Source organism: Triticum aestivum, chromosome 3D (genome assembly GCF_018294505.1).
Source record: "Triticum aestivum cultivar Chinese Spring chromosome 3D, IWGSC CS RefSeq v2.1, whole genome shotgun sequence".
Lineage (NCBI taxonomy): Eukaryota > Viridiplantae > Streptophyta > Magnoliopsida > Poales > Poaceae > Triticum > Triticum aestivum.
Window position 1 is genome coordinate 599,144,256 of NC_057802.1, and position 12,389 is coordinate 599,156,644.

The 12,389-nt window shown below is 52.3% G+C and overlaps 1 protein-coding gene across 1 annotated transcript; it reads left to right on the forward strand.

The window, feature by feature from the left end:
- The first annotated feature begins 1,413 nt into the window (after window positions 1–1,413).
- Window positions 1,414–9,215, forward strand: LOC123080833 (serpin-Z2A-like). The gene is made up of 2 exons (XM_044503783.1): window positions 1,414–1,491; window positions 8,334–9,215. The coding sequence occupies exons 1-2, from the start codon at window positions 1,414–1,416 to the stop codon at window positions 9,090–9,092; spliced, it is 837 nt and encodes a 278-aa protein (XP_044359718.1). The 3' UTR covers window positions 9,093–9,215.
- Window positions 9,216–12,389: the final 3,174 nt, after the last annotated feature.

Here is a 12,389-nt window from a genome sequence, read left to right on the forward strand (position 1 = left end):
ACCGCGACGCCGGCTGTGTGTTGTAGCAAATCGTGACGCTAGTTGTAGCAAAATGCTATGCCAGTTGTAGCAAAAATCTATGCTGGTTGAAGCATGTAGCAAAACTGCAGCATTTTATCATCTTCTTCCACCTCCAGCCATCGCTGGTTGAAACTTTCTTATTTTCATAGTGTCTAGTTGTAGCTTTCTCTCTCAATGGTTGGAGCTTTTTCCAACAACTGTTGAAGCTTTTCTACCAAAAGTTGTAGCTATTTTCTTTTTAGCAGCACTTGGTCAAGGCTTTTTGTGTCGTTTCGGTTGAAGCTTTTTTAATCGAAGGATGTAGCATTTCATGTCAACGGTTGTAGCTTTCCGGCGATGGCGCTGACCGCTTGTAGCTTGCTCTACATCCCGTTGAAACTTTTCATCTAGGGGGATGAAGCTTTTTTTTTAAACGGTTGCAACATGAGGGGGTGCGACGATTCTGCAGAAGCCTCCGGTGTCGACCATCGCCGCCCGGCTCGTCGTCGGCGAGGCAGAAGCACGAGACGTGTGGGAGTTGCAACCGCCGGGGATGGGGATTGGTCAACGGGCTGCATCAAATGGCGAAACGGGCTGTAAAGCATGGCGGGGTGAGATCTACATCCATGGACGCGCGGGGGATCGACCTTCCATGGCCGACGGTGAGATGTGGGCGCCGGCGCTGCAGGAGATGAGGATGGGGGCGAGATCCGCGGAGCTGCGAGATAGGAACGAGGCGAGATTCGCGAGATCCGCAGCGCCACGTGGTTGGTCGCGACTGGGTCGCGGCGTGCGCGCGTGGACTGGACCGGCTGAAGCTTCGGCCGGTGCCGCGGCCCCCAACGTTTCCCATTACACTTATTCTGGTGAACAACGATGGGGCGGGGCATGTCCAGTGCATCGCCGGCAGCTGCAACGTCGAGGAACGATCAGCAACTTCGGTCCGCTTGGTCGGACCGGTTAAAGACCGGACTGGACCGAGTAAATTTCGGGCTGAAATTTAGGGACCGGACCGGCCAATTTCTTCAATGGGCCAGGACCGATCGGTCCGGTCTAGAACGGGCCACGAGCAGGCCAAAAAGCATGCTCGCTCCGTCCAGCCTGAGCTGCCAGTCTGCCATCGGCCATGGGCTCCGACGGCCTGACTGCGTTCGCGCTCCGCCTGGCCAAGAAGCTCGCCGAGGGAGAGATACCAGGGGCAGCAACATCGCCTTCTCGCCGCTGTCCATCTACACCATGCTCGGCCTGGTGGCCGCCGAAGCCCGCGGCAGAACCCTGGATGAGCTCCTAGTGCTGCTTGGTGTCGCGTCGGCCGACGAGCTCGCCGGGTTCGTGCACGGCCTCCCCTCCGACCCGTCCAGCTCCGGTGGGCCTGTCATAACATACACCTACGGTGTGTTTCACCAGGAACACATGGAGCTCACGCCGGACTTCCTCCACACCGCCACCGAGTCCTACAAGGCAGAGATACGCGCCGTCGACTTCGCTGAGGTAGCACTCTGTAAAATAGGGTCTAGCATATTGTACATGTACACGTATTTGTATATGTATGTAATTGTATTATGATCATCTATATAAATAGACGTGAGGATGGATGTTAGCCACCCACGCAAAACCCTAAACCTACCTCTTTAACTTGGTATCAGCCAGGTCGGGCCGTCGCCGCACGTCCCTCACGCCGCCGCCCGATCCCATCTTCCGCGTCGCCGCAGCTGCTTGCTAGCTAGCCACAGGGCCGCCGTGTGAACACTACGCGCTGCCCGATCCATCCGCCGTGCGCCGCCTTTCCGCGCCGCCGCCGCCGCGAGTTTCTTCTCCGCCGCCACGCGCTGTCGTCCTTCGCGCCGCCGCGATGTCGTCTGCCGCCCTTTCGCTCTCTAACAGCGTCGGCACCATCACCTCGCCCGCAGCTGCCACCGTTCCCGCCGCCCTCGCCGTTCCGGCAATCTCTGTTCGCCTTGGCCGCCACAACTTCATGCTGTGGGGAGGCATCACCGGCACCGTCTTAGCCAGCGCCAACCTCCTTGGCTACCTGGACGGCACCACGGCGCCCCCGACAAGACCATCACCGTCGGGACTGGCGATGCTGCGACGACCGCCACTATCCGGCGTACCATCACTGGTGGACTCACGATCAGAAGGTCAAGGGCCTTCTCCTTACCTCCATGGAGGAGGACATCACCTGTCAGCTCATCAGCTGCGAGACGGCGCAGGCGGTATGGACGGCCGTCGGTGCCATGTACGGCGCGCAGAGTCGCGCCAACGTCCGTCACATCCGGCGTCAACTCCAGAAGCTGCGGAAGGAGGAGATGTCCGCGGCTGAGTACATGCACAAGATGAAGGCCCTCGCCGACACCATGGCTGTCGCCGGCTCTCCAATTCGTGATGATGAGCTCATTGATCACATCCTCACCGGACTCGGCTCCGCTACAACTCCATCGCCGCCTCCCTGGGTGCGAGTAACGCACCTATGCCCTACTCCAGCTTCTACTAGCTCGTCTTGTCGTTCAAAGCGTTGCAGGCTCAGCAGAGTGCGTCGGAGGGGTGGACTCCCTCCGCCAACGCCGTGACTCGCTCGGGCTCCTACGGCCAGGGTGGACGTGCTCCCTACTCGGAGCCCTACCCCTCCCAGGGTGGGGGTCGCTCGGCCGATGGCAACGGCCAGCCCGGGCATGGTCGCCAAGGCGGCAACGGCGGCCCCAACGGTGGCCGCGACCGCAACCCCTCCTACGCCGGCAATGGTCGGCAAAGTAGCGGGGGTAACAGCGGCAACAACGGTGGTGGTGGCCGTCGCAACAATCGCTGGCGCCCCCGGTGTCAAATTTGCAAAAACTGGGGGCATGAGGCCGATGATTGTCGCAAGCGCTATGACCAGGACCACAACACTCGCTCCGCCAACTCGGCCTCCACCAACACTGTGGACTATCCTTGGGTACTGGACACCGGGGCTACGGATCACCTGACGAGTGATCTGGAACGCCTCCAGGTTCACGAGTGCTATGATGGCAAGGACCAGGTTCAGGTGGCCAATGGTGCAGGTTTGTCTATTTCACACATTGGTCATTCCCGTTTACCCGGTTCATCTCTTAAACTGCGCAACATCCTTCATGTTCCACACATCAGAGAGCATCTCCTTTCTATCTACCGTCTTGTTTGTGATAATGACGTGTTTATTGAGTTTCACCGTCGTCTTTTCTTTGTTAAGGACAAAGCAACCAGGCGCGTCATGTTGGGGAACGTAGTAATTTCAAAAAATTTCCTACGCACACGCAAGATCATGGTGATGCATAGCAACGAGAGGGGAGAGTGTTGTCCACGTACCCTCGTAGACTGACAGCGGAAGCGTTATCACAACGCGGTTGATGTAGTCGTACGTCTTCACGATCCGACCGATCAAGTACCGAACGTACGGCACCTCCGAGTTCTACACACGTTCAGCTCGATGACGTCCCTCGAACTCCGATCCAGCCGAGTGTTGAGGGAGAGTTTCGTTAGCACGACGGCGTGGTGACGATAATGATGTTCCACCGACGCAGGGCTTCGCCTAAGCTCCGCAATGGTATTATCGAGGTGTAATATGGTGGAGGGGGCACCGCACACGGCTAAGAGATCTCAAGGATCAATTGTTGTGTCTCTGGGTGCCCCCTGCCTCCGTATATAAAGGAGCAAGGGGGAGGCAGCTGGCCAAGGGGAGAGGCGCGCCAAAGGGGGGAGTCCTACTCCCACCGGGAGTAGGACTCCTCCTTTCCTTGTGGGAGTAGGAGAAGGGAAGGGGGAAGGAGAAAGAAGGAAGGGGGCGCCCCCCTTCCCTAGTCCAAATCGGACCAGATCATGGGGAGGGGCACGGCCATCTTTTGAGGCCTTTCTCTCCTTTGCCCATTAAGGCCCAATACGAATTCCCGTAACTCTCCGGTACACCGAAAAATACCCGAATCACTCAGAACCTTTCCGAAGTCCGAATATAGTCGTCCAATATATCGATCTTTACGTCTCGGCCATTTCGAGACTCCTCGTCATGTCCCCGATCTCATCCGGGACTCCGAACTCCTTCGGTACATCAAAACTCAATAAAACTGTCATCGTAACGTTAAGCGTGCGGACCCTTCGGGTTCGAGAACTATGTAGACATGACCGAGACACCTCTCCGGTCGATAACCAATAGTGGGACCTGGATGCCCATATTGGCTCCCACATATTCTACGAAGATCTTTATCGGTCAGACCGCATAACAACATACGTTGTTCCCTTTGTCATCGGTATGTTACTTGCCCGAGATTCGATCGTCGGTATCTCGATACCTAGTTCAATCTCGTTACCGGCAAGTCTCTTTACTCGTTCCGTAATACATCATCCCGCAACTAACTCATTAGTCACAATGCTTGCAAGGCTTATAGTGATGTCCATTACCGAGTGGGCCCAGAGATACCTCTCCGACAATCGGAGTGACAAATCCTAATCTCGAAATACGCCAACCCAACAAGTACCTTTGGAGACACCTGTAGAGCACCTTTATAATCACCCATTTACGTTGTGACGTTTGGTAGCACACAAAGTGTTCCTCCGGTAAACGGGAGTTGCATAATCTCATAGTCATAGGAACATGTATAAGTCATGAAGAAAGCAATATCAACATACTAAACGATCGGGTGCTAAGCTAACGGAATGGGTCATGTCAATCACGTCATTCTCCTAATGAGGTGATCCCGTTAATCAAATGACAACTCATGTCTATGGCTAGGAAACATAACCATCTTTGATTAACGAGCTAGTCAAGTAGAGGCATACTAGTGACACTCTGTTTGTCTATGTATTCACACATGTATTATGTTTCCGGTTAATACAATTCTAGCATGAATAATAAACATTTATCATGATATAAGGAAATAAATAATACTTTATTATTGCCTCTAGGGCATATTTCCTTCACGTCATTCTTCAAGGTAGCAGTCACCGGGGGGGGGGGGGGTCTACCCGATTCCCTTGCTCGTGCATCGTCCTCGTCATCTTGCCATGCTTCATCCAGTGTCCGCGTTTCGTCCTCGCAGTGGCATCAACGTCTAGGTCACCCTACCAATAATGTGGTCACCTCCATTGTTCGGAGCCATGACCTTCGTTGTTCTAGTTGAAATAATTCACCATTAGTGTGTGATGCATGTCAGCGTGCTAAGAGTCATCAACTACCGTATTCTATGTCTTATCATGTCACTACTGTACCTCTTGAATCAATTCATTCAGATGTTTGGGGTCCCGCTATTGCGTCTTCGGGGGGGGGGGGAGGGGTACAAGTATTATGTTAGTTTTGTTGATGACTACACGCGCTTCACTTGGGTTTATTTGCTTAAACATAAGTCTGATGTTGAGCAAGTCTTTTATAACTTTCAGGCTCATGTCGAACGCCTTTTGGATTGCAAAGTCAAGGCCGTTCAGTCCGACTGGGGTGGTGAATACCACAAGCTTCATCGCTACTTTCAACGCACGGGCATCTCCCATCGTGTGTCGTGTCCACCTACGTCTCAGCAGAACGGTATAGCCGAGCGCAAACACCGTCATTTGGTCGAGACCGGCCTCGCCTTACTGGCGCATTCGTCTCTCCCACTACGGTTTTGGGATGAGGCCTTTCTTACGGCATGTTATTTCATCAACCGTATGCCCACTCCGGTTCTCAACAAGGACACGCCCCTGTTCCGTCTATTTCATGTTCAGCCCAATTATTCTCTCTTAGGATTTTTGGGTGTGCTTGCTGGCCTAGTCTCCGCAAGTATAATGCTCACAAGCTGGAGTTCTGCTCCAAGATGTGTGTTTTCCTTGGTTATAGTCCTCTGCATAAGGGCTATAAGTGTCTTGATCGCACCTCGGGTAGGATCTACATTTCTCGTGATGTTGTTTTTGACGAGTCAGTTTTCCCTTACTCCAGCCCGGGTGTCTCGGTTGATATTGCTTCAATTGAGCACACCCTCACTTTTCCATCCAATGAACCGGTTTCGGATGTCCATGTGCGGAAATACGACCTGTCATATTTGTCACCTGACTTGTTTTCTGCAGATGCTGCTCTAATTTCTTCCCAGGAAACCGTCGCCGCACCTGCATCCGCCGGCGTGATGGACGTGCATGGCCCCGACGTGCATGCCCCGTCTCCCGAGGCTGCCTCGTCGGCCTCGCCCGCTGGCGCGTCTACGGCCCCTACGGCCCCATCGGCCTCGCCTGCTGGCACGTCCGCGGGCCCGACTGGGTCGCCCGCTCCGTCCCCCGTCTCGCCTGGGTCGGCCCAGCCCGCCTCGCCTGCGTCGGGCATCGCCAAGTCGCCAGCCACGTCCCCTGGGCTGCCGTCCCCGCCTGCTCCACCTCGTCAACTGGTTCGGCCCAGCCCGATGCGTCTCCCCGGCCCGTGTCGCCTATTGCTGGAAATGGTTCAGCCGCGACACCACTGGTCGGGTCTCCGTCGTCGCCGCCACCATCTACCGACGATGCAGCTCCCGGGCACACTATGGTCACTCGTCACCGCGATCATACGCGTAAGGCCAAGACATACATAGATGGCACGGTGCGGTATGACACTCGTCGGGGTGCATTCTTTGCCGCATCCACTTCTCATCGTGATGCTCTTGGTGAACCGGCCTGGCGTGCCGCCATGTCTGCGGAATTTGCTGCCCTTTGTCACACGAACACTTGAGTGTTGGTGCCTCGGCCTCCTGGTGTTAATGTTGTGAGCTGCAAGTGGATCTTTAAGACCAAGCATCGTCCGGATGGTTCTGTTGACAAGCACAAAGCTCGCCTTGTTGCTCGTGGTTTTACTCAACAGCAAGGGATCGACTATGGAGATACTTTCAGCCCCGTGGTGAAGCCTGCCACGGTTCATCTGGTCCTCTCTCTCGCTGTCTCCGGCGGGTGGAGTCTTCAACAGATTGATGTGAGCAATGCTTTTCTCCACGGTTTTCTGGCCGAAGATGTCTACATGCAGCAGCCCCCTGGTTTTGAGGATGCTCGTTATCCCTCTCATGTCTGCAAACTCCAGAGGTCCATCTATGGGCTCAAACAGTCGCCGCGTGCCTGGTATGCTCGGTTGAGTCAGCGGCTCTCACAGCTTGGTTTTGTTCCCTCCAAGGCAGATGCGTCCCTGTTCATCTTTTCACATGGTGCTATTCAGATATACATGCTGGTGTATGTTGATGATATTGTGATTGCTGGTTCTACACCTACTGTGGTGGATCGCCTTGTGCAGTCCTTGTCTGTGAGTTTTCCCATCAAAGACTTGGGCCGGTTGGAGTACTTCCTTGGTTTGGAAGCGTCATTTCATTCAGGGGGCATGACATTGACGCAGAAGAAGTATGCACTTGATCTCCTTCATCGCGTTAACATGGAGAACTGCAAGTCCACTTCCACGCCACTTGCTACATCCGAGAGCCTTTCGCGTCACAGTGGTGCATTGCTGAGTACTGAACAGTGTAGTTGGAGCACTTCAGTATCTGACGCTCACTCGTCCAGATATCTCCTTTGCCGTGAACAAAGTGTGCCAGTTCCTGTCCCAGCCTATGGAGGTTCATTGGGAAGCAGTTAAGCATATTCTGAGGTATGTCAAAGGTACGCTAGACACGGGACTACGGATTCGTAAGTCCAGATTTACTGGAGTCACTATATTCACCGATGCAGACTGGGCAGGCTGTGTTGATGACAGGCGTTCTACTGGTGGCTTTGCTATATTTGTTGGACCCAATCTTATATCTTGGAGTTCCAAGAAGCAGCCTACAGTCTCGAGGTCTAGCACCGAGGCAGAGTATAAGGCATTGGCGAATGGCGCGGCTGAAGCCATTTGGATAGACACAGTTCTCACAGAACTTGGAGTCACACGGCAGCGCACACCCATATTGTGGTGTGATAACTTAGGGGCAACTTACCTGACGGCGAATCCAGTGTTTCATGCTCGGACCAAACACATTGAGATTGATTTCCATTTTGTGAGGGAACGAGTAGCTGTTGGTAAACTGGAAGTCAGGTTTATCTCAACTGATGATCAGCTAGCGGATGTATTTACTAAACCCGCTACTCGACAGATGCTAGACCGTTTTAGAACCAATCTGAATCTTTTATGTAGTTCAGATTGAGGGGGCATGTAAAATAGGGTCTAGCATATTGTACATGTACACGTATTTGTATACGTATGTAATTGTATTATGATCATCTATATAAAAAGACGTCAGGCTGGATGTTAGCCACCCACGCAAAACTCTAAACCTACCTCTTTAACTCACTCTAACTTTTTTTCTTCATCTGTGACGTTGATCGCTGTTTCACATTGGCAATGGTACGTCATTGTTTGTTACAACGTGCATGTGTAGGATGAGGTCAGGGAGGAGACCAGGAAGGAGATCAACCAGTGGGCGGCGGCGGCGACGAACAATCTCATCTCGGAGATCCTGCCGGAGGGTTCATTGACCGACCTCTCGAGGTTCGTGCTCACCAACGCCATCTACTTCAAGGGCGCGTGGGAGACCCGCTTTCCCAAGAGTCTCACCGAGGACCACAAGTTCCACCGCCTCGACGGCGCCGACCCCGTCGACATCCCCTTCATGACCCTGCCGGGAACATCCGAGCTCTTCGTCTCATACAATGCTGCCATGTCGCGGTATTCCATGTGCGTCTTCCTCCCGGACGAGGACGACGGGCTGCACGCCATGGTCAGCACTCTTGCGGAGGTGGGTGGCTCTCTGCTCGACCACGTGCCCAGGCACCGTAGCGGCGTGAGGAAGCTTTTGTTGCCCAAGTTGAAGCTGTCATTCTTCTGTCGTCTCGCCCAAGTCCTTCGAGGCCCAGGGCTTCGGGAGGCGTTCACCGAGGAGGCCGCCGACCTGTCCGGCATCGTGGACAAGAGCGTCTGCAACGTGCGCTTGGATGAGGTGTTCCACAAGGCCGTCATCGAGGTGAATGAGGAGGGCACCGTGGCGGCTGCCTGCGCCGCCGTCATCGGCCGCAAGAAGAAATGTGCAATGAGGTTGGAGTTCATCACCGACCACCCTTTTGCGTTTTATATCGTGGAGGAGGTCTCAGGGGCCGTGGTCTTTGCCGGTCATGTACTGGACCCTTCTAGCTCACAGTAATAATAAGCAGTAGCAATTTTATTAGAGCTCCTACTGTAAGATTTGGTATAAGCGTTCCCACTCCTCGAGGGAGCCGCATTGTGTATATTTAAATTGAGCAAACGAGCCTTGCCGTGGCGTACAAGGGAGTCCAGAGAGAATACCGATCTGGTTCGGTATAGGAGATAGAGATAGCTACGGGAGAGAGAGATAGAGATAGGTTAAGATTACATGAGGTAAATAACTCAAACTCTAACACCTACTAGTAGTTAATTACTGTTCTGCCTCGAACAACTATAGATAATCGTCAACAAACTAAACAAATCGACTATATATTTTCTGTTGCTATTTCAAGCTTTATTTGACCCCTCTGTATGTTTTTATGTCGTTCAAATATCGATGGTCATCCATCTCTGCATTTTGGTAAGCTCAACGTTGATGCAGCCCATCATGACCTGAGAGATATTGCCGCAAGTAACATGATGATTGATAGACTGGCGATGCAAGCAAGTGTGGTCATTGGTGCTCTCACCGTACGATTTGTAGTGAATTGGTTGTTACTTGGTTTTGGGTTGATGCAACACACGCCGATCACAGCACTGGTTCCACCCCGAAGAGAGAAATTCCATTGATCACTGTGAAACAACCGAATGGTTGCAGCGTCACTTTTCACTTTTCATCAGACCAATGTTTTAATCTTCTTGCGGAGAGACTTAGGGATTCCCTACAAAATAACCCATGTACGTTCAAGAGTACACTACAGCTTCTGCAAACACCATGTCAATTTTCTTGAGCGGTAATCTCAACTCTTTGCTCTTCAAACATATGCGGAGGATCTGTTTTGAGGGGTACAGCACTAAGAGATCCATGTTTGTGAGTTGGACCACTTGCCAGTCCCCTCTGGTTCCTCTACTAAGTTAATTTTTTATTTTGGAAAAGGAGGTTAAAAGTTAAAACCCCCAGCCTCTGCATCAACCGATACATACATCAAGCCACCCGAAGCCATCACTCACACATACAACCTCGATAATGAGGAGTGCTCTCACTGCCCATATCTACAGCCGTTGTTGTCTCCGATCCATCCGAATAATGTGTCGGAACCTACAGCCGAAGCAGCAAACCTAAAGCGTGCACCACATGCACACGTTTTAGAAGGCGCCACCACCATCGAACCGCTGACCCATCTTCAGGAAAGGGATCTGCATCATCCTTGCCAATCCGGCCATCCGTCGATGCCACCACGACGCCCAACGGCACCACCACCCTATGCTCGTCCATCCAGATGCGTCTGCCATCGAGACTCGGCTGCACCATGCCGCCAAGACCCGCCGCCGTCGGCACAGTAGATAGAACGCCGCTCGTCCTGCCAACCTCGACACCGTTGCCGCTGTGGGATCTTCACGCATAGCGTGACGCATGATTTAGAGCTGGGGCACTGGTGCATGGTATGGGAAGTCAATTGTAGTGTGCCCCTCTACCTTACACAAGAAGCGCAATAGTGGTCGTGTTGCTGGGGCTGGGGGGCTTGTAAACAATCTAGGAGTGGCCAAGGCGACTTAATCGGAAACATTTCAAACTAGTTGTAGCCCTTGTCACCGGCGCCTTGCCCACCCCTTATGTTGATGTTGTTTCGACTAGAAGTACTTCCAGACCCTCTGTATGGCTTGTGGTAGTCATGCAAGGTGTTGGATCAGGTCGTATTGCTGCCTCCAGCATTACCACCCCACCTCCTTGTTGGTTATGATATGATCTCAAGCCGACCCGTGACTAAGACACTCACTGACCAGCTCGTCGTTCGAAATGTATGATGCCTGCACCAGGCTCTGCCCAGAGAGTGTTGCAACCAAGACAGATGGAAACAACCCACATGCCATATTACCGGCCCGTGAAACTAGCCCATCCGGCCAACTTGGGCCCACCAGCACCACACAACAGGTGACCAAGAAGAACTCTATGGCCCATGGGGTTCATGGGGTTCGGGTGGACCATGGTAGTAGATCAAACCGCACTGACTGTGACCACGGGGTTCGGGTTGACCATGGTCCTTAACCTCCCCTCTCAAGGTGCGCACGGAATGCTCACTATGAAGAGTAGAACAACTAACAAGACCCAAGACACTAGAATTGCTAGGACAATAATACATAAATTTTAGACCTACAAAACCTTACGAACTGTGTTACGCAATCTTCCTCTAAATTCTCTCCTCTCCCTGATTTTCATGGGGGTGGGGCCCCTCCCTCCCCTACATGCCTTTCCATGGATGTAGCATTCCTTGCAGTAATATATCAGAAAAAGAGCAAGAAAAATTGTTAGCGACTAATAACCCGATATCTCAAAATATGTAGGGCGGGCATATTCTTGAGAGAGCTGCTGGGGGCGCGATCATGGTGGTCTTCCGCCCGGACATGAGTTCAAGGTTAGGTGGTGCCATGAATCTGGCCAACATGGTGTTGGGCGGTTTTCTTCCAAACGGTGGTTACCTGAGAGGACTTAAATTGTATGATCTACGTCCACAGGCGAGGACGACGGAGATACTGGCGACGAGTGGTGTTGTCGTCTCATGCAGATCAACACCGACTGCCATTTGTGAGGATGATATAGGCCTCCGAAGTGTCCAGAACTCAGGATTTGGCAGTGTCGTTGTCCTTTCTCCTTGTCAAGTTTTCTTCGGATGGTAACGAGTGGCTCTTGTCGAGTCTCGTCGTCCTACTTGTACGAGCGTGGTCATTGCTCGCCATAAGGACCGTGCACATATATGCAATTATTGGGACCAAGGCAAGTGGAGGAGACAATATTATTTGACTTCGACTAGGTGATACTTCTCGAGTACACAGTCTTGAGCTCGAGGGTGAAAACTCTGGTTTAACCCTAATTGGTTATACCTGACAATGGCGGCATTCTTTGCGTCCTTACCTTGATGATGTCATTGCTCGAATTTTGCTCTGAATTGATATTGAAGGTGAAAACCATGATATGACCTTTGGTGGTTGGATCTGGGGATGGCGACACATGTACATTGTTCCCTTTCTAAAGGCGCCGCTTTCGGAGAACCTTTCTCGTAGTCTTTGTGTTTTCTAGAGATGGTTGGCGCTGATGGTCACTGTTGTATTTTGTCAATTGTTGTTTTCATTACTTAAGTTTTCTTTTCTCTCTCTCTGTTTAGGCATAGCTTTGGTCTTGCAAGACTTTGTTGTTTGTCGGCATGATCATTTTCTATGGGTGTTGTGTTGGTTGTGTGCATCTTAGTTATGTGGAGGCCGTTTGTGTATTCATTGTGATTGTATACCCTACATTATGAATCAATAAAAAAACAGCCTT

Excerpts from the sequence above, each read along its gene's own strand:
- LOC123080833 (XM_044503783.1), top strand. The coding sequence starts at position 1,414 with ATGGAGCTCACGCCGGACTTCCTCCACACCGCCACCGAGTCCTACAAG. Across the intron at positions 1,492-8,333 it reads GCGCCGTCGACTTCGCTGAG|GATGAGGTCAGGGAGGAGAC; the intron begins GTAGCACTCTGT and ends GTGCATGTGTAG.